The 19,214-nt window shown below is 38.6% G+C and overlaps 1 protein-coding gene across 2 annotated transcripts in view; it reads left to right on the top strand.

Annotated features, from left to right (window-relative positions):
* LOC134814443 (protein disulfide-isomerase A5-like) overlaps positions 1 to 14,341 on the top strand; it is a 31,487-nt gene extending 17,146 nt beyond the window's left edge. For both annotated transcript variants that reach the window (XM_063822560.1, XM_063822561.1), the window contains 10 exons: positions 18 to 112; positions 311 to 420; positions 2,531 to 2,677; positions 9,877 to 10,028; positions 11,262 to 11,417; positions 11,626 to 11,772; positions 12,478 to 12,636; positions 12,978 to 13,130; positions 13,449 to 13,612; positions 13,825 to 14,341. In XM_063822560.1, the coding sequence (XP_063678630.1) occupies positions 18 to 112; positions 311 to 420; positions 2,531 to 2,677; positions 9,877 to 10,028; positions 11,262 to 11,417; positions 11,626 to 11,772; positions 12,478 to 12,636; positions 12,978 to 13,130; positions 13,449 to 13,612; positions 13,825 to 14,071 (1,530 nt within the window). In that variant the 3' untranslated portion in view covers positions 14,072 to 14,341. The remainder of the gene's footprint in view (positions 1 to 17; positions 113 to 310; positions 421 to 2,530; positions 2,678 to 9,876; positions 10,029 to 11,261; positions 11,418 to 11,625; positions 11,773 to 12,477; positions 12,637 to 12,977; positions 13,131 to 13,448; positions 13,613 to 13,824) is intronic.
* The last annotated feature ends 4,873 nt before the right edge of the window (positions 14,342 to 19,214 follow it).

The raw sequence follows: 19,214 nt of genomic DNA, 5'->3' as shown, positions 1-19,214 counted from the left end.
TTCACTCTAACTCGCAGGTGTTGTTCTTACAAGATCCGATGGGAGACGTTCCTTGGTCTGAAGAGGAAGCTTCTAAAGATGTAATGCACCTCGATTATCAATCCTTCAAACGGTCAGTCTTCTTCTTCTTCATCAATAAGCAAATTGACAGTTTAATATTGAAAGTGGTAGAATGGTTAACAGTCTGAATCACAAACGTGGTTTACAGAACAGCTCTCTTTAAATCTGCTGTTTAAATCAAGTATGCTAAATGTAATGTGTGAAATATCAAACGAACCAGATTTCCACTTCATAATTAAATTATAAACAGGTTACTGAGAAAGACAGAGCTGCCCATATTGACCATGTTCTATGCACCTTGGTGTGGACATTGTAAACGAATGAAGCCTGAGTTTAACGGAGCTGCTACTGCTATGAAAGGTGAGAAGTATTATTAATAGTAACAAATGATCTAAATATTCTGATAATGACATGGTTATGACATGGTTATGACATGGTTATGACATGGTTATGACATGGTTATGACATGGTCATGACATGGTTATGACATGGTTATGACATGGTTATGACATGGTTATGACATGGTTATGACATGGTTATGACATGGTTATGACATGGTTATGACATGGTTATGTAGTAGTGTGTAGTGTGTGTAGCTTACGTTGCAATTATCGAGCTCTCTTATCTTTTGTAACTTTGCGATAAGTTCAGTTTGCTGCTACCGCGTAGTAAGCCTTTGCGTGTGTATACTTGTACATTACTATACAATGTACACCACGGAGGATGATTTACATTTGACCCGATCTCAGAAGAAACTCAAGGATTTCAACTATGAAGAAAAAGAAGATGTAGAGGGCTGTGCTGATAGATGGTTCACTTCGATGGCAAGACAACTGAAATTAGAAAACTTCGAAATTCGTGGAGATATGGACCAAGAAATACTCATGTCTCCGTCTATCTATAAAAGGTATATGGCAGAATGGGTTATGCAAGCAGCAGACCTCGTACGACGGCAGAGTAGTCAGATGAGCGCTATGATGGAAATCGTTGAGTGCCTCAAGACGGAAGCACTAGCAGACAAGGAAAAGATGGTCAGGTTGCAGGACCAGTTGCTAGTGCAGAAGGACGAACAACTACAGTTGTTTAAGACGTCAGTTGAAGAGACAGTACAAACAACGGTGGAGACAGGGATTAAGAGCTACAGTGCCGCGGTACAAAAGAACAGCACAAATGGCGCGGTCTGCAACAGTAAAATTCTGAAGAATGTAATGAAGAGTGTGGCTGCAGAGGAGGACAGGAGCAAGAATCTGATAGTGTTTGGACTGAAAGAAGAGGATGGAGAACAGCTTCCAGCTCTGGTAACCGCAGTATTGGAGGAGATCGGGGAGAAACCTCATTTTGAAGCGACTAGAGTCGGCTGGAAGAGGCCAGGTATCACGGCTATCCGACCAGTCAAGATCACCGTCCCAAGCTCAACAGCAGTTCATCAGATTCTGATGAAAACAGGGAGACTGAGGATGGCTGATGCACACAAAGATGTATGGATCTGTCCTGATAGATCCAGTGAAGAGCGTGCAGCAAGGAAGAACGTGGTAACTGACCTGAAGAAGAAGAGGACTGAACAGACTCATCTCGACCACTACATCCGTAACGGGAAGGTCTGTAGCCGGGTTAAGAAGGCACCATGATGACGTAATTCATGTTTCTCGGACACCGATCAGTATAATATGTACTTGTAGGAGTATTTTAAGAGTTTACGGACGTTATCTGTATTTGAGAGACAATTATATTATATAAATACATTATTATTTGATTGTTTCACACTTTTCACGTTTCATAATTTATTACTAGGTGGAGGTGATGTTATTGAGACTTTGGGCGGCCAAAAAACTCCTGTTCTGAAAGTTGTCCTCTGTACTTGTTTCACTGACCCACGCTTTTTAGCATTTATACATTTCGGCCTATTTTATATGTTTGTTCGAATTGCTGTACATTTGTATACTTGCTATTTTGTAAAAGTTTCAAATCAAATCATGACATGGTTATGACATGGTTATGACATGGTTATGACATGGTTATGACATGGTTATGACATGGTTATGACATGGTTATGACATGGTTATGACATGGTTATGACATGGTTATGACATGGTTATGACATGGTTATGACATGGTTATGACATGGTTATGACATGGTTATGACATGGTTATGACATGGTTATGACATGGTTATGACATGGTTATGACATGTTTATGACATGGTTATGACATGTTTATGACATGGTTATGACATGGTTATGACATGGTTATGACATGGTTATGACATGGTTATGACATGGTTATGACATGGTTATGACATGGTTATGACATGGTTATGACATGGTTATGACATGGTTTAACATGGTTATGACATGGTTTTACATGGTTATGACATGGTTATGACATGGTTATTCTAGTCTATGACCCAAATTAGATATTCTTACAAAATGTAAAATTCATAACCTTATTTGTAAAGCTCCCTCCTCCGCAGGACGTGCACTGCTGGTAGGTGTTAACTCGGACGGTTCACAAGGAACAGGTCCATCTCAAGAGTACAACGTGTCCAGCTTCCCTACTATACTATACTTTGAGAAGGGAACTTTCAAATACAAGTTTACTGGACAGAGGACTAAAGATGGTGAATTTTATTTTACTATTTACAATAAGTAGCTATTAAATAATGTGTTAATGTTGAGTAATAATTTGTAGCTGTTCAGTGTTTAAACACATAGCAAATAATGGGAAGCTGCCTGTTAGAGCGTCAGGGTCCTTGTTAGGTAAACAGCTAGTTTGTAAACAGCTAGTATGTAAACAGCTAGTCTGTAAACAGCTAGTTTGTAAACAGCTAGTTTGTAAACAGCTAGTTTGTAAACAGCTAGTCTGTAAACAGCTAGTTTGTAAACCGCTAGTTTGTAAACAGCTAGTCTGTAAACAGCTAGTTTGTAAACAGCTAGTTTGTAAACAGCTAGTCTGTAAACAGCTAGTTTGTAAAAAGTTAGTTTGTAAACAGATAGTCTGTAAACAGCTAGTTTGTAAACAGCTAGTTTGTAAACAGCTAGTTTGTAAACTACTCCGTCTACTTAACCTGAAATACTTTTATCTTGTATATTAACTATAGTGTTACACACATAATTACTAACTGCATGCTCCACCTCCATTGCTGTATAGTAACTATATATATACGTATTATATCATATTATATTATAGTAACTATGCTATGTTGTGTAGTAACTATGATATATTGTATAGTCATGTCTAGTCATTGACTACTGATTACTATACAATTTCCTCCTTACCTTTTTTAGTTTCACAGAACTTTTTAATCGACACATTTTATGTAAGTATCTTAATTAATTAAATCACAGCACTTTAAATACACTACTACTATTTAACTGTTCAAGTAAGATAATATCACTAACTATCACATTAACTAGATCTCTGAATTAAATAAAGTAACTAATTTAAATTAGATTTTTTAAAGTAACAGTTGAGTTTGGAGATGAAAACTTCTAGAAACCAGAATAAAATGGACAAGAATAATCCAAAGTTGTGGGACGTTGTTAACTGTCCTCTATTTTAGGGTTCTTTTATAACAGCCTTGATGTTGGGACACTTAAGACACTCTTTAATAAAATGTTTAAATAGTAGAAGTGAAGGTTACATCAATGTGTCTTTAACAAAACTTCATATCTGGAGAAGGGAGCTGGACTGAGAGCATGGACGCATAACCAGTAGTATAGGTCGGTCGAGCACTAGGTCATTCTGAGAGCTCAGTCGCAGCTAACTAAAACTCTTGTAAAACTCTAAGTTGCTAAAAGCAGCACACATATTTATATGCACTGGTCTAAATCTTGTGATGGACCAGTGTTATTACATTAGTGGCTAGTTACGGTTAGTTAGAGGTAGTTGGGGCAAGTTGCGGTTAACTCTGGTAAGAAGTGGTAAGATCCGGTAAGATCCGGTAAGTTAAAGGGCAGGTTAAGACTATCCCCCTTAAAGCTTTTAGAATTAGCTGCTCACTGCTATTGTTTCTGATCATGTGGTGCAATGTGTTATGATATTGTGTTAGCCCATATCAAGTTCTAGATTATTCTATAGAAGGTTTCAGAGTTTCAGGGTAATCTATTGATTAAAAGGCCAAAGCTAGCAACCCAACAACGTGGGTTTAGACTTAAGTGCTACCAGATGAGGGTGTTTTCAGAATTAGTAACTGACTCAATGTGTAGACCCACATGGTTGACGGTATTAATCTTTACAGTGTGTTTTTATTTCCGTTCTATTTAAATTAATTACAACAGTACAAATCTATTAGATTTGTTGACGAGGAGTATAGTAGTAAATGTATATAGTTGAAAGAGCTTAATATTATTAATTAATTAATATTAATCTTCTCCCAACAGTGGACTCTTGCAAAACATAACAGTAGATTAAATAGTGCAAAATAAATAAAATAGTGTATTAGTTGTTTAAGTAGTGCATAATATTATAATAGTAGATTAAATAAGGATACATTATTATAACGAACTTGACAATCACGGTACACACTGTTGTGTACCAATAATACATTACAATAATGTTACACACACGAATAGAATCTACAAAAGGTTAATAACACAGCACCAAATATATAATATAATATATTATATTATAATAATATACATAATATACATAATATTAATAATAACTTAATAATAATATTCATAATATTATATAGCGGTAGATTAGACACAGCATAATAGTAACCGGGGTCTAATAAAACTGTCAGTTACACATGATTATACTGTGGTTAAGATGCTGGTATAGGGAGGCAGTCACGTGATAATTATTCATCTTTTGATTGGTCAGTGCTGGACGCTGATTGGTTAATCAATGTCACGTGTCGGACTCCCACTTGGAATATCCAGACCAATGGACGATGTTTAATAAAACCGAATATAATATTCTGCTGTCGTTAATAACTCAGTAGACACACTCAGTAGACACACTCAGTAGACACACTCAGTAGACACACTCAGTAGACACACTCAGTAGACACACTCAGTAGACACACTCAGTAGACACACTCAGTAGACACACTCAGTAGACACACTCAGTAGACACACTCAGTAGACACACTCAGTAGACACACTCAGTAGACACACTCAGTAGACACACTCAGTAGACACACTCAGTAGACACACTCAGTAGACACACTCAGTAGTCACACTCAGTAGACACACTCAGTAGACACACTCAGTAGACACACTCAGTAGACACACTCAGTAGACACACTCAGTAGACACACTCAGTAGACACACTCAGTAGACACACTCAGTAGACACACTCAGTAGACACACTCAGTAGACACACTCAGTAGACACACTCAGTAGACACACTCAGTAGACACACTCAGTAGACACACTCAGTAGACACACTCAGTAGACACACTCAGTAGACACACTCAGTAGACACACTCAGTAGACACACTCAGTAGACACACTCAGTAGACACACTCAGTAGACACACTCAGTAGACACACTCAGTAGACACACTCAGTAGACACACTCAGTAGACACACTCAGTAGACACACTCAGTAGACACACTCAGTAGACACACTCAGTAGACACACTCAGTAGACACACTCAGTAGACACACTCAGTAGACACACTCAGTAGACACACTCAGTAGACACACTCAGTAGACACACTCAGTAGACACACTCAGTAGACACACTCAGTAGACACACTCAGTAGACACACTCAGTAGACACACTCAGTAGACACACTCAGTAGACACACTCAGTAGACACACTCAGTAGACACACTCAGTAGACACACTCAGTAGACACACTCAGTAGACACACTCAGTAGACACACTCAGTAGACACACTCAGTAGACACACTCAGTAGACACACTCAGTAGACACACTCAGTAGACACACTCAGTAGACACACTCAGTAGACACACTCAGTAGACACACTCAGTAGACACACTCAGTAGACACACTCAGTAGACACACTCAGTAGACACACTCAGTAGACACACTCAGTAGACACACTCAGTAGACACACTCAGTAGACACACTCAGTAGTCACACTCAGTAGACACACTCAGTAGACACACTCAGTAGACACACTCAGTAGACACACTCAGTAGACACACTCAGTAGACACACTCAGTAGACACACTCAGTAGACACACTCAGTAGTCACACTCAGTAGACACACTCAGTAGACACACTCAGTAGACACACTCAGTAGTCACACTCAGTAGACACACTCAGTAGACACACTCAGTAGACACACTCAGTAGACACACTCAGTAGACACACTCAGTAGACACACTCAGTAGACACACTCAGTAGACACACTCAGTAGACACACTCAGTAGACACACTCAGTAGACACACTCAGTAGACACACTCAGTAGACACACTCAGTAGACACACTCAGTAGACACACTCAGTAGACACACTCAGTAGACACACTCAGTAGACACACTCAGTAGACACACTCAGTAGACACACTCAGTAGACACTCAGTAGACACACTCAGTAGACACACTCAGTAGACACACTCAGTAGACACACTCAGTAGACGCACTCAGTAGACACACTCAGTAGACGCACTCAGTAGACGCACTCAGTAGACGCACTCAGTAGACACACTCAGTAGACACACTCAGCAGACACACTCAGTAGTCACACTCAGTAGACACACTCAGTAGACACACTCAGTAGACACACTCAGTAGACACACTCAGTAGTCACACTCAGTAGACACACTCAGTAGACACACTCAGTAGACACACTCAGTAGACACACTCAGTAGACACACTCAGTAGACACACTCAGTAGACACACTCAGTAGACACACTCAGTAGACACACTCAGTAGACACACTCAGTAGACACACTCAGTAGACACACTCAGTAGACACACTCAGTAGACACACTCAGTAGACACACTCAGTAGACACACTCAGTAGACACACTCAGTAGACACACTCAGTAGACACACTCAGTAGACACACTCAGTAGACACACTCAGTAGACACACTCAGTAGACACACTCAGTAGACACACTCAGTAGACACACTCAGTAGACACACTCAGTAGACACACTCAGTAGACACACTCAGTAGACACACTCAGTAGACACACTCAGTAGACACACTCAGTAGACACACTCAGTAGACACACTCAGTAGTCACACTCAGTAGACACACTCAGTAGACACACTCAGTAGACACACTCAGTAGACACACTCAGTAGACACACTCAGTAGACACACTCAGTAGACACACTCAGTAGACACACTCAGTAGACACACTCAGTAGACACACTCAGTAGACACACTCAGTAGACACACTCAGTAGACACACTCAGTAGACACACTCAGTAGACACACTCAGCAGACACACTCAGCAGACACACTCAGCAGACACACTCAGTAGACACACTCAGTAGACACACTCAGTAGACACACTCAGTAGACACACTCAGTAGACACACTCAGTAGACACACTCAGTAGACACACTCAGTAGACACACTCAGTAGACACACTCAGTAGACACACTCAGTAGACACACTCAGTAGACACACTCAGTATACACACTCAGTAGACACACTCAGTAGACACACTCAGTAGACACACTCAGTAGACACACTCAGTAGACACACTCAGTAGTCACACTCAGTAGACACACTCAGTAGACACACTCAGTAGACACACTCAGTAGACACACTCAGTAGACACACTCAGTAGACACACTCAGTAGACACACTCAGTAGACACACTCAGTAGACACACTCAGTAGACACACTCAGTAGACACACTCAGTAGACACACTCAGTAGACACACTCAGTAGACACACTCAGTAGACACACTCAGTAGACACACTCAGTAGACACACTCAGTAGACACACTCAGTAGACACACTCAGTAGACACACTCAGTAGACACACTCAGTAGACACACTCAGTAGACACACTCAGTAGACACACTCAGTAGACACACTCAGTAGACACACTCAGTAGACACACTCAGTAGACACACTCAGTAGACACGCTCAGTAGACACGCTCAGTGGACACACTCAGTAGACACACTCAGTAGACACACTCAGTAGACACACTCAGTAGTCACACTATTCTGTGTATCACCTACATATGTGACATATGTTGAGTTTCGTAAAAATTTGACGGGGCCATCACATCTTCTGACCACCCCATAGCGAAGTAAAGTCTCGCTCGTTGCGCCAGCACAGCAGAGAGTTCTTATTTGGAGGAGTATATCCCCTTGATCGGCGGCTTATCATGGAGAAAAAACATGAACTTTGTGAGCTTATCTTTGAAGTGCTCCAGATCTTTAATTTGATTACCATTACCATTCAGATGGTAGGGGATTGTATTCCACAATTTAGGTCCCTGAACTGCAAATGAGTTGTCAAACAAGGTGAGGTTTGCTGTTGAACTGGTTCTACGTTTTGATGGAATTACTGCAAGGTTTCCAAGCCTTGGGCGTGAAACAAATAGAACGTTCAGATCATTGTTGGTCTTTCCGTGGAGGATTTTCCACTTATGGAGAATGATGAATCGCTCCCGCCTTCGTTGAAGAGACATCAGAGATAGATTGACCAGGCGATCCCAGTAGTAGAGATTGCGCATTCCTGATATTCTGGCGGTGAATGCTTTCTGTACACTCTCCAGTTCTTGGATATCGCTGATTTTTGAGGGATGCCATAATGGACATCAATATTCAATCAGACTTCGAACCATTGATTTGTATAGCGTCAGCATGATGGAGTGAGATCGTGTGTGAAATACACTGAGAACCCATGATGCTTTTTGGCGAGCTTTATCTGCATTGGCTCGTATGTGAGGGGACCAAGAGAGATCACTTGACACTATGACGCCTAAATCCCTGAGCTGATGTATTGGCTCAAGTGTAGTGTCTTTGGAAACTGAGTATTGATAATGTTCAACCACAAATGGAATATATTGGTGGTTGAATTTGTGACACATGTACTCAAATTTGTATTTGTGAAGGGCCATATTATTTCTTTCAGACCAATCAATGACATTTTGCAGATATTTTTGGAGGAGCTTGACGTCATGCTCTGATTTGATAGCAATGGATATGCGAGTGTCATCAACAAAACATCGAATTATAGAGTGCATGATACAATGTTCGATATCATTGATGAAAATCAAGAAAAGGATCAGCCCCAAAACCGTACCTTGTGGAACTCCGCTGATTATCAGTGCAAGGATGGACAGATGACCGTCAACCACAACTGCTTGTTATACTTCTAACTGCTTTTGATACTTCTAACTCCAGTCGACCAGTCTTGTCAAGGTGGTATTTCTTCTTTCTACTGTGCGGTGAAACTGTATTTATTGGTCCAGTACTGAAACTTTAGATTTCAGCTTTATGTAGCAGTAAGTAACAAAAATGCAGTGTTTCTAGAATACCTTGAGTATTACAACAATGTGTTTATTTACTGTGTAGAATTCAACTTTTGTTAAAACTATGCAAATTATGCAAAATATGCAAATACTTGCAAAATATGCTATGGTTGGTAACCTTACGCTATACTATAATAAGTGTTCAGTTCGCTACGTCAAGAATATTTCCCATATCATTTATAATTGGGATAATTACATAACAATCGGTATAATTACACCCCACACACCCATTGACCCACATATCCCAGTTATAATGACCTTTAATTACTTCGTTATACTCCACGTAATATCAGTAATTACCTAATTACATCTAATGTAATTAGGTAATTACTTAACTAATCATTCACATTCCGTGTAATTGACCCCTTATTGACCCCTAACACTCCAGGTATGATATCATGGTTGGAGAACCCGACCGAGGATGTTAAAGAGGCAGAAACAAAGGAGGAGACTACTTGGGCTGAGGAGGATGAGAGCCCTGTGGCTCATCTTACTACGGACACTTTTAAACCTTTCATAGCTGAACATAAAAGTGTTTTGGTAAGTGATCTGCTTTTCATAGCTGAACAGAACTGTTATGGAAAATTAGAGGACAGAAAGAAAACAGTTAGATATTTACAATCAGTTAGAAGAAGTTAGCAGAAGTGTTTAAATGTGGCTACATCTAGACACACGATACAAGAGTGGAGGTGTATGTTTTATACAAGAGTGGAGGTGTCTGTTTTATACAAGAGTGGAGGTGTATGTTTTATACAAGAGTACAAGAGTGGAGGTGTATGTTTTATACAAGAGTACAAGAGTGGAGGTGTATGTTTTATACAAGAGTACAAGAGTGGAGGTGTCTGTTTTATACAAGAGTACAAGAGTGGAGGTGTATGTTTTATACAAGAGTACAAGAGTGGAGGTGTCTGTTTTATACAAGAGTACAAGAGTGGAGGTGTCTGTTTTATACAAGAGTACAAGAGTGGAGGTGTATGTTTTATACAAGAGTACAAGAGTGGAGGTGTATGTTTTATACAAGAGTACAAGAGTGGAGGTGTATGTTTTATACAAGAGTACAAGAGTGGAGGTGTATGTTTTATACAAGAGTGGAGGTGTATGTTTTATACAAGAGTGGAGGTGTATGTTTTATACAAGAGTGGAGGTGTATGTTTTATACAAGAGTGGAGGTGTATGTTTTATACAAGAGTACAAGAGTGGATGTGTATGTTTTATACAAGAGTGGAGGTGTATGTTTTATACAAGAGTGGAGGTGTATGTTTTATACAAGAGTGGAGGTGTATGTTTTCATTTCCACAACTAGACCTGCTGCACCGAACAATTCTATAACAACCGTTTTAGAAATCCAGTATGAAGGGGGCATACACTAAAACTGCCATCCCAAATGATACGATAATGACATTTTACACGAATGTAGAACAGTTCTGGGACACATTTTGTGAACAAATTTAGCTCGATATCACTAGAAATGATTGACTTATAGCCTCTCAACGAAACAAATTGTGCTTTTGCGAAAAATGCTAAAATGCACTTTGACCAGGAAATGCTCGATTACAAAAATGGGAATCCTCAAACAAAATTTTTGTGATATGGAAAGGGTGCGCAAGATGGTTCCTGAACTTCCTATGAGGTCATTTGGGTTGGCAGTTTTGGTGTATGACCCCTTAAACTATCGGAACAACTATACAACAGTTCAGAAATGATTAAAGTTTAATTAAGTTATCCCGTCTAACTAATCTATGATCAATTAACTAATTGATGATCCCCTCCTAGGTGATGTTTTACGCGCCATGGTGCGGGCACTGTAAATCCATGAAACCAGAATACAGTAAATCAGCAATAAGAATGGATGAGGAGGGTGTTGAAGGGAAGTTGGCAGCTGTTGATGTGACGACCAACAGGCCACTGGGAGAAGAGTTTGGGGTTAAGGTACATCAGGATCTTAATTGGGGCCTTTTTGGGGTTTCGGAATAGTATGCGGATATGTCTAGTTTCTAAACAGTAGATATTGAATCCAGATAATAATACAGCTTCTGTAATCTAGACTCTTACAAGAATCACTATATTTTAAAAGCTCTGAATTAATTTGAATCTGTCCGTACTATGCTCTCTGTATTAACTGCAAGATATTGTTCAGAGTTTCCCGACAGTTGTGTACTTCAAGAACGGAAACAAAACATTCGAACATCCTGGATTGAGAAAAGAACCGGATATCATGAAGTTTATGAAGGATCCTAAGGAACCGCCTCCGCCCTCACCCGAGGAGGCCTCTTGGAGTGAACAGGTTTCTAATGTTTTGTGGATTGTGTGGCTTGATTATATTTATGGTGTTTAATTTTATCGTTAATACATGGTTAACACTCGATTCATGTCCCGTTAATAGTGGCATTAAAATATACGCATATCATCATCATCATGGGATTTTCTTTGATTCAACTGCTACTGAATACTTCAAAATATTTTTAAAATAACTCGATTTTGAAGTTTGCTAGTCTGTGGCACAAATACGTGGACATTCAGTCACCATCAGAAACATTAGTAATTGGAACGCGCGATAACAAAAAAACAATAAAGTATGCGCGCCACGTACGTTTCATCTGTTAGATTTCTGGAAATTGAAAATCGACGTGACATAGCCTCATGCGGCGCGAACCCTGGATTCCTACGTGTCAATTGATTAACAACATGCCGTTAACATGGTAATTAATGTCGAGCATGTAACACTGCTACCATAATGTTGTAGGTTGAAACTGACAGATCATTGAAAATGACATCCCTCCCCGTTTTAAGGTGTGTCTTAATTCATTATCCTGTTATCCTTCTCCATCCCATTTCCGGAGCCAACAAAAATGAACACTAGCTATATCACCATAAATTCTATCATCTGAAATAAAAATTGGCTTTTGAGAATTCCCGGGGATCACGGCAAATGACTCATCTCGTGGACAACACAAAAGTTGGGAACACTTGGAACAAATTCTCATTTCAGGAGAGTTCAGTGGAACATTTCACTACCACTGATTTCGAGAAAGCAGTAAAAAGGAAGAAACACAGTCTGATCATGTTCTACGCTCCATGGTGTGGGCATTGTAAGACAGCTAAACCCGAGTTTACAGGAGCAGCTGAACAGCTCGCTGACAATAATAAGGTTGGTTATTTTACGGTACATTTATTATCCCAAAAACCGCGTTGCAAAGGGTTATAATTTGTACAATTCGAAATGTTTTATTTTAATTTTATAATGGTTTTTACAATCAGATTTACTTAAAAAGCATTCGTTCCAATTCGCTCCACCCCTCCCCGTTCCTCGCTGAATTCTCACCCAAAGCTTTTTAAAACAAGACGATATAATTAACGAGATTCTTTAAAATTAAAAGAAAAGACATTCTTCAAGAGAGGAACTTTGAAAAATCGCCATAACAGGTAACTTCCCGTTTTACGATAAAGAATTCATTGACCTTCTTGAACCTGTAATCCAAAAACGTCCAGGTAATGCTGGGAGCAGTTGACTGCACCGCCGCCCCCAACAAGGAAGTCTGTGCCAAGTATGGTGTGAAAGGTTTCCCAACTTTAGTGTACCTCAGTTACGGTGCTATGCCGCACAAGTACTCTGGGGGCCGGGACCAGGCTGCTTTTGTCAAGGTGAGGGGTTTGTGAGGGGTTTTTTGAGGGGTTTGTGAGGGGTTTGTGAGGGGTTTTTCTTATATCAGGGTATAGAAACGTTTTCAAATTGTTATTGGTGTAAGATCTAATGTTTTTTATTGATGATGTACTATGATATTACCATTAGTATGAGTACCAAACAATAACCCCTGATGATTAAAAACCTGCTGAAAATATTCGTCACATAGTGAATTTTGGGAAAGTGAAACTCCAGTTAAAGATGGACGTGCTAAGGACCCCTCCAAATCAAAATTATTCATATCTTCTGTTACATCCTTTAAAAAAACATATTTTCAGTCGATGTCGAGCGATGATCCCAGTGCGGGTATGACACCCTTAGAGGCACCAAGTGGTGACAAGGGTAAGGTGGTGTGGGGAGGTGAAGATGTGACCCATGTAGCTACTGCTGACCATGATACTTTTATAGCTGGGGGTAGCCCTGCTTTCATGCTTTATTACAAGTTAGTTTGTAGAGGTGTTAGTTAATAGTTTTACTTTATACTGATTAGACTGAGGTCATTTGACTTATTTTTGGTTACCAAATTATAACTTACTTGTATATAACTTACTGACATAATGTAAAATATAAAGTTTAACGATGAAACTCTAACATATCAGTAATTCTAGCAAACATACTGTTTAAATGTAAAACTAAACCGATTCACCTCCCCAGAAAGGGATGTAGCACGTGCAAATCGGTACAGGACGCCTTCTCAGCGGCCAGCAAGCTCCTTAAATACCATTCCATCACATTCTCCGCGTTCCAGTGTCCACCACGATCTCATAATCCGCATTGTTCTGGCAATGAGCCACGAATTGTGGTTTATTACAGTGCAAGTAGGCACGTTGTGTACAAGCATTCTACTGTTAGTTCCAGGGACATGGTTAATTTCATCAATGCGGCTAAAGATGAATTGTAGTTTGAGATTTGCAGCTTTGCATTCTTTCAGTTTATTTTCGGGTTTTTTCCTATTTTTAATTTTTCAAGTCCAGCTAGTTCCCAAACTAAACATGATTAGCTTTAAAGTTTTCTATTTCTAGAGATATAACTTTATGACTTTGTAGACCGTTAAAGATAGTTTTTATTATCAGATCTTTATGTTAAGAGTCCTATTATTACGATTATTATTTTGTATCGTTACATATTGTAGTGTATAACGTACATTTTAGTCATTTGCATGTCCATAGAATGATGTTTTTTTTCTTCGTATTTTACGCAACTTCTCCGGAATAGTAAGCATTATATTTGTTGGGTAACGAAATTAAATGAGTTTGAAGCAGTTAATACATCAGACAGTACAGACCTGGTCGCCGAAGTAGTTTATTATGATGAAAATATTTAAAAATAAAACGTGCTAGAGGGGTTACCTTGGTTACCGGAATGAGACAAAGTCAAAATGTAGTTCGTTTTTATATTCTACAAACGAAAACGAATTAGCCGTTAGCTTTATAATCAGAAAATTAGTCCCGTTTTTACATTTCGATACGAATTAAACGGATTTAACAGCTGTTACTTGAACAAGTATTAAATTTAAGTTAACTGCAACTGAATTCCCCAGTGTATCTATCATAAATTAATCATCAAATCGAAGTTTAAGCATTTTGGTTAGAAAATCTCTTAATAATTTCTTATTTCATTCTAAAAGTAATTAAATGTCACTGTCATTTAAAAAAAATGTTTTGATCGGAGAAAATCTCTCGAATATTATTAAAGTTGATGCCGTGTTGAAATTAATTAATTAAATAGAAATTAAATCAAATTAGATTATACTATCCAGAAAGAGCTGTCAGACTTATATTACGTAAGGGGTCGTTCACATATAACGTAATCAGCTGACTAGGGGGCCGGGGGGGGGGGGGGGTTCCGAATGATTACACTAGTGTAATTTTGACACAATAGCTATGTGTAAAACATATTACAGAGGGGGGGGGGGGAATGTTCCAAAAAATGATTACGTAATACATGTGCACGACCCCTAAACTGAAACAGATTTATATTATGTAAACACGTGATAATACTATTTCTGTCCCTATTTCTGAACTCATCCGTATTCTTAATACAGTGCTAACTGCTAGTGACGTGTGCTTCACAAACACAGTGCCCTAAGTCTAACAGCTTTCAACGGACAAACTTACGTTAATACGTGATCATATCCCAGTATCGCTGCCGCTACTTTGGGAGCCAGATGACGTCTCGAAGTTGCTATGACGTAATTAGGTCGCTTATACTTTGGGAGCCAGATGACGTCACGAAGTTGCTATGACGTCACTAGGTCGTAATACTCTGGGAGCCAGATCTCGGGCCGGATTGGGGGTATCCCAGTATTGATCCCGAAAAAGAGCACACATCCCACTAAAATAGGAGTAACACCTAGCTGAATATGGCTTGTGTTATTTATTGTGTTATTAATTGATCAGTGTTCAAAAGAGTTGTAACTTGTATTGGTACTAAGGGATCGTTCACACTTCACATATCATTATTACGTAATCACTGAGGGGGGGGGGGGTTCTAAATGTGTAAAACTGATGATTCTGCGAGTAAACACTCTTCACTCAAGATTTACTGCACTGCGGGTAAACACTCATCACTCAAGATTTACTGCACTGCGAGTAAACACTCATCACTCAAGATTTACTGCACTGCGAGTAAACAATAAACATTCACCATCAAGATACTTCACAGAACTTATTGTAAAATAAATTGAATACAGCATTGCCACGTGAGTACTAGTAGTAACCCTGAAATAATATATACCGAGATATATAGTATATACGAGATTGCCACGCTAGTAGTAACCCTGAAATAATATATACCGAGATATATAGTATTTACGAGATTGCCACGCTAGTAGTAACCCTGAAATAATATATACCGAGATATATAGTATAAACGATCAGATTGCCACGCTAGTAGTAACCCTGAAATAATATATACCGAGATATATAGTATTTACGAGATTGCCACGCTAGTAGTAACCCTGAAATAATATATACCGAGATATATAGTATATACGAGATTGCCACGCTAGTAGTAACCCTGAAATAATATATACCGAGATATATAGTATATACGAGATTATCTCAGAAAGCTTATCTGGTAAATGTTATTGTAAACAACTGACACAAAACACCCGGACAGACAGTTTTCATTGCAGATGAAATGAAGATTTCACGCCATTGTTGGTCACGTGACTGCTATTAACTCCAGATGAAATGAAGATTTCCCGCCATTGTCAATCACGTGACTGCTATTGTCAGGTGCTTTGATGCATGATTAATCAGAACAGTATTCTGCACGTGTAGTGATGATATCCTTGATTCACATGCTTAGTGATGCAGCTACTGATGTGATATGACAGGTGTCAGACTTTAATCCCGGTCGGTTGGCTCGTGTTTGGCAGCTCATGGTGATATCTTTTAACATTTCTAGTTTAAATTGAAAGTTGTAGATGAAAAAGGTTCACCTTAGATCAGTTACAATCGTGGACTCAGTTCGTGGACTCAGCAATTTTTGTTACCTTATTAGTGGCTAAATAGTGGGATAGTAATAAGTAAACCACTCGACACTAGATATTAGCCAATCAAAGCCCAGATCAGAATCATTTTCCTTGTGTATTTAAATTTAGTCTGATATATTTCACCCCAAAATCCCCTAGCTTCCCCACTAATGCCCAAATCTGTAACCCGCCTTTCCCTGAGACCACCTCGTGCACGTAAGCTGCCTACCTGGTTAAATAACCGCGGTATTGATCATAAAAACAGCCAATTTAACATTTACCATGTTTTGAGAATTACACGGCCTGTTTACAAATCAACACCACTTTGTAAATAAGTAAATATAGACTCTCGTCATATATATATGATATATATATATATGTATATAAAAATAAGATACTAGGTATTAACACCAGTCAGACTAGTAAAGACAGACATGGTTCCCATAAAGATATAAAGCTGATTGTACACTGGTAACTGTGTGGTACATTGGTAACTGTGTGCCGTGTGGTACCCTGGTAACTGTGTGGTACCCTGGTATTTAGGTAACTATGGCACATCGGTAACTGTGTGGTACCCTGGTAACTATGGTACCATGGTAACTATGGTACCCTGGTAACCAGTAACTGTGTACCCTGGTAACAAAGGACCACAAAGGATCAGATTGAAGTAGCCAGTTTACTACTTGAATTGTACAAAATATAACATACCATTTCATCACTCAACGGATTATCATAATTATAGTACAGTGGCACTTTGTATTGGTTTTGTACAGATTGGGCTATGAATACGAGTAAATGTTATTATATAGTTATACTATGTCAAGGAGTAAATGTTGGTCATTTTTGGGATATATATACATACATTGTCATGAGCTTTTAGCGCTGTCTGTTCAAACTATGTGGTAGAGATTATATCTCGTGATTTTAAATAATTTTGAAAAATATACAGCAAAATATTACACCTGAAGTGTTTATTGTTTGTTACTATTTTGAGGTTTATTATTAAGTTTATAAAGACGCACTGGCGTATACGGGAGGTTGATCGTATGTAGTAGTTAATATTTGGTTTGTAGTTAATCCTTGATTGTGATAGTTTGAGGAGTCCTAACCCTCTTTGTGTCCCGGGGTGGCATATCTCCTGTCTTTATTTTAATTTAAAACACAATGTTCCTATAGATTGAGCCTCCGAAGAAAGAATAGACCGAATACGTGCCCTGAGTACCCTACTCCTAGATCAGAAACAAGAGACCAAATATATTAGTGCCTCTTATTAGTGCCTCTCATTTACTACCTCTCATTTAGAGTATTTATTGCATTACAAAGAGTATGTATACTCTTTGTATATAATATATATATAATAAATAAAGTAACCATGTAAAAACCGCAGAAAGATAAGCTATAATCACTGATAGACATCGCTAGTCTTATTATAGGGATCGTTCAAATGTCACATAACCCAAATGTCGGCCATTTCAGACCCATCCATTTCCGTGAGCTACTATATTGTGTACAAATTACAAATTACAAATTACATTTGCGTACGCTTTTCCGAAACCCCTAGGTTAACTTAATACTTGTTATAACTATATCTCACCACTGGTCAGCTGGTAAGTAAGTGCATTATAAGTTGTTTGTTCATTAGTTGAACTGACAGCGCGCCAGCCTCTCTCTTCTCCGAATCTTTGAACGGTTAACAGATTATTAATAATTAAGAACAACAAAGCCGCTGAGGTCCTCAAGTAAAGAAGTAATTGCCAAACCACAGGCCATTATAGGGCCTTTACAAGCATAATCATTATAATTCAGACAACTCCCACTTCCTTTTGATAATACCATTGAATAACAATTAGTACAATATTGACATAATATTCAGTATTATAGGCCTATTAACTTATTAAGGACGACCAAAACAAGGTATAATAATCAAATTCAGATTTCCGAGTTGTCAGCGGAAATTTGGAAAATGAATCGGCCCTTTCAGTTTTGTAAAAATGCTACAGTGTTTCGCTGATAACGCATGGTAACTAAGAATTTTAGGGTTTGTGCTGCTGAAGTTATGACTAACAATTGATCGATACATAGTGTACTCAGTGTTGGGACGACATTTTTATTGATAAACTTATGATATCCGAAGAAAAATCATTTAAAAACTTTTTCTAGCTCCAACACAAAAATCCTCCATGTTAAAATTGTGCACAAATGTCCCTTGAAACAAAAATGTCCCTTAATTAAATATCATAAATTACAACACAGACGAAGTGTTGTACAGTATACACAGTGTAGGCCTATTTAGCAGCTGCAGTGTAGGCCTATTAAACCGATTAAACATGTAAACCAATACCAACAACTCATTGGTATATCTTGTTTATCATTATCTGACTTCTGATGAGATCAATCGTTTAGATCGTATCAATGTTAACATATTTGTACAGGAGATCAAGTTAGGAGCAATTCGGCGGTCTTTAAGTGATAGTGTATTCTTGTTTTATCTTTGTTTAAATTTGTTTTATCGTGTCTCATATTTGTAATTTGTTTCATTTCGTATTTGCTTATTTGCTTATGCTGT

Source organism: Bolinopsis microptera, chromosome 4, assembly GCF_026151205.1.
Source record: "Bolinopsis microptera isolate Bmic1 chromosome 4, MBARI_Bmic_1.0, whole genome shotgun sequence".
NCBI classification, from domain to species: domain Eukaryota; kingdom Metazoa; phylum Ctenophora; class Tentaculata; order Lobata; family Bolinopsidae; genus Bolinopsis; species Bolinopsis microptera.
The sequence above is the reverse complement of the archived record's forward strand: the minus strand, read 5'-3'. Positions and strand labels throughout refer to the sequence as shown.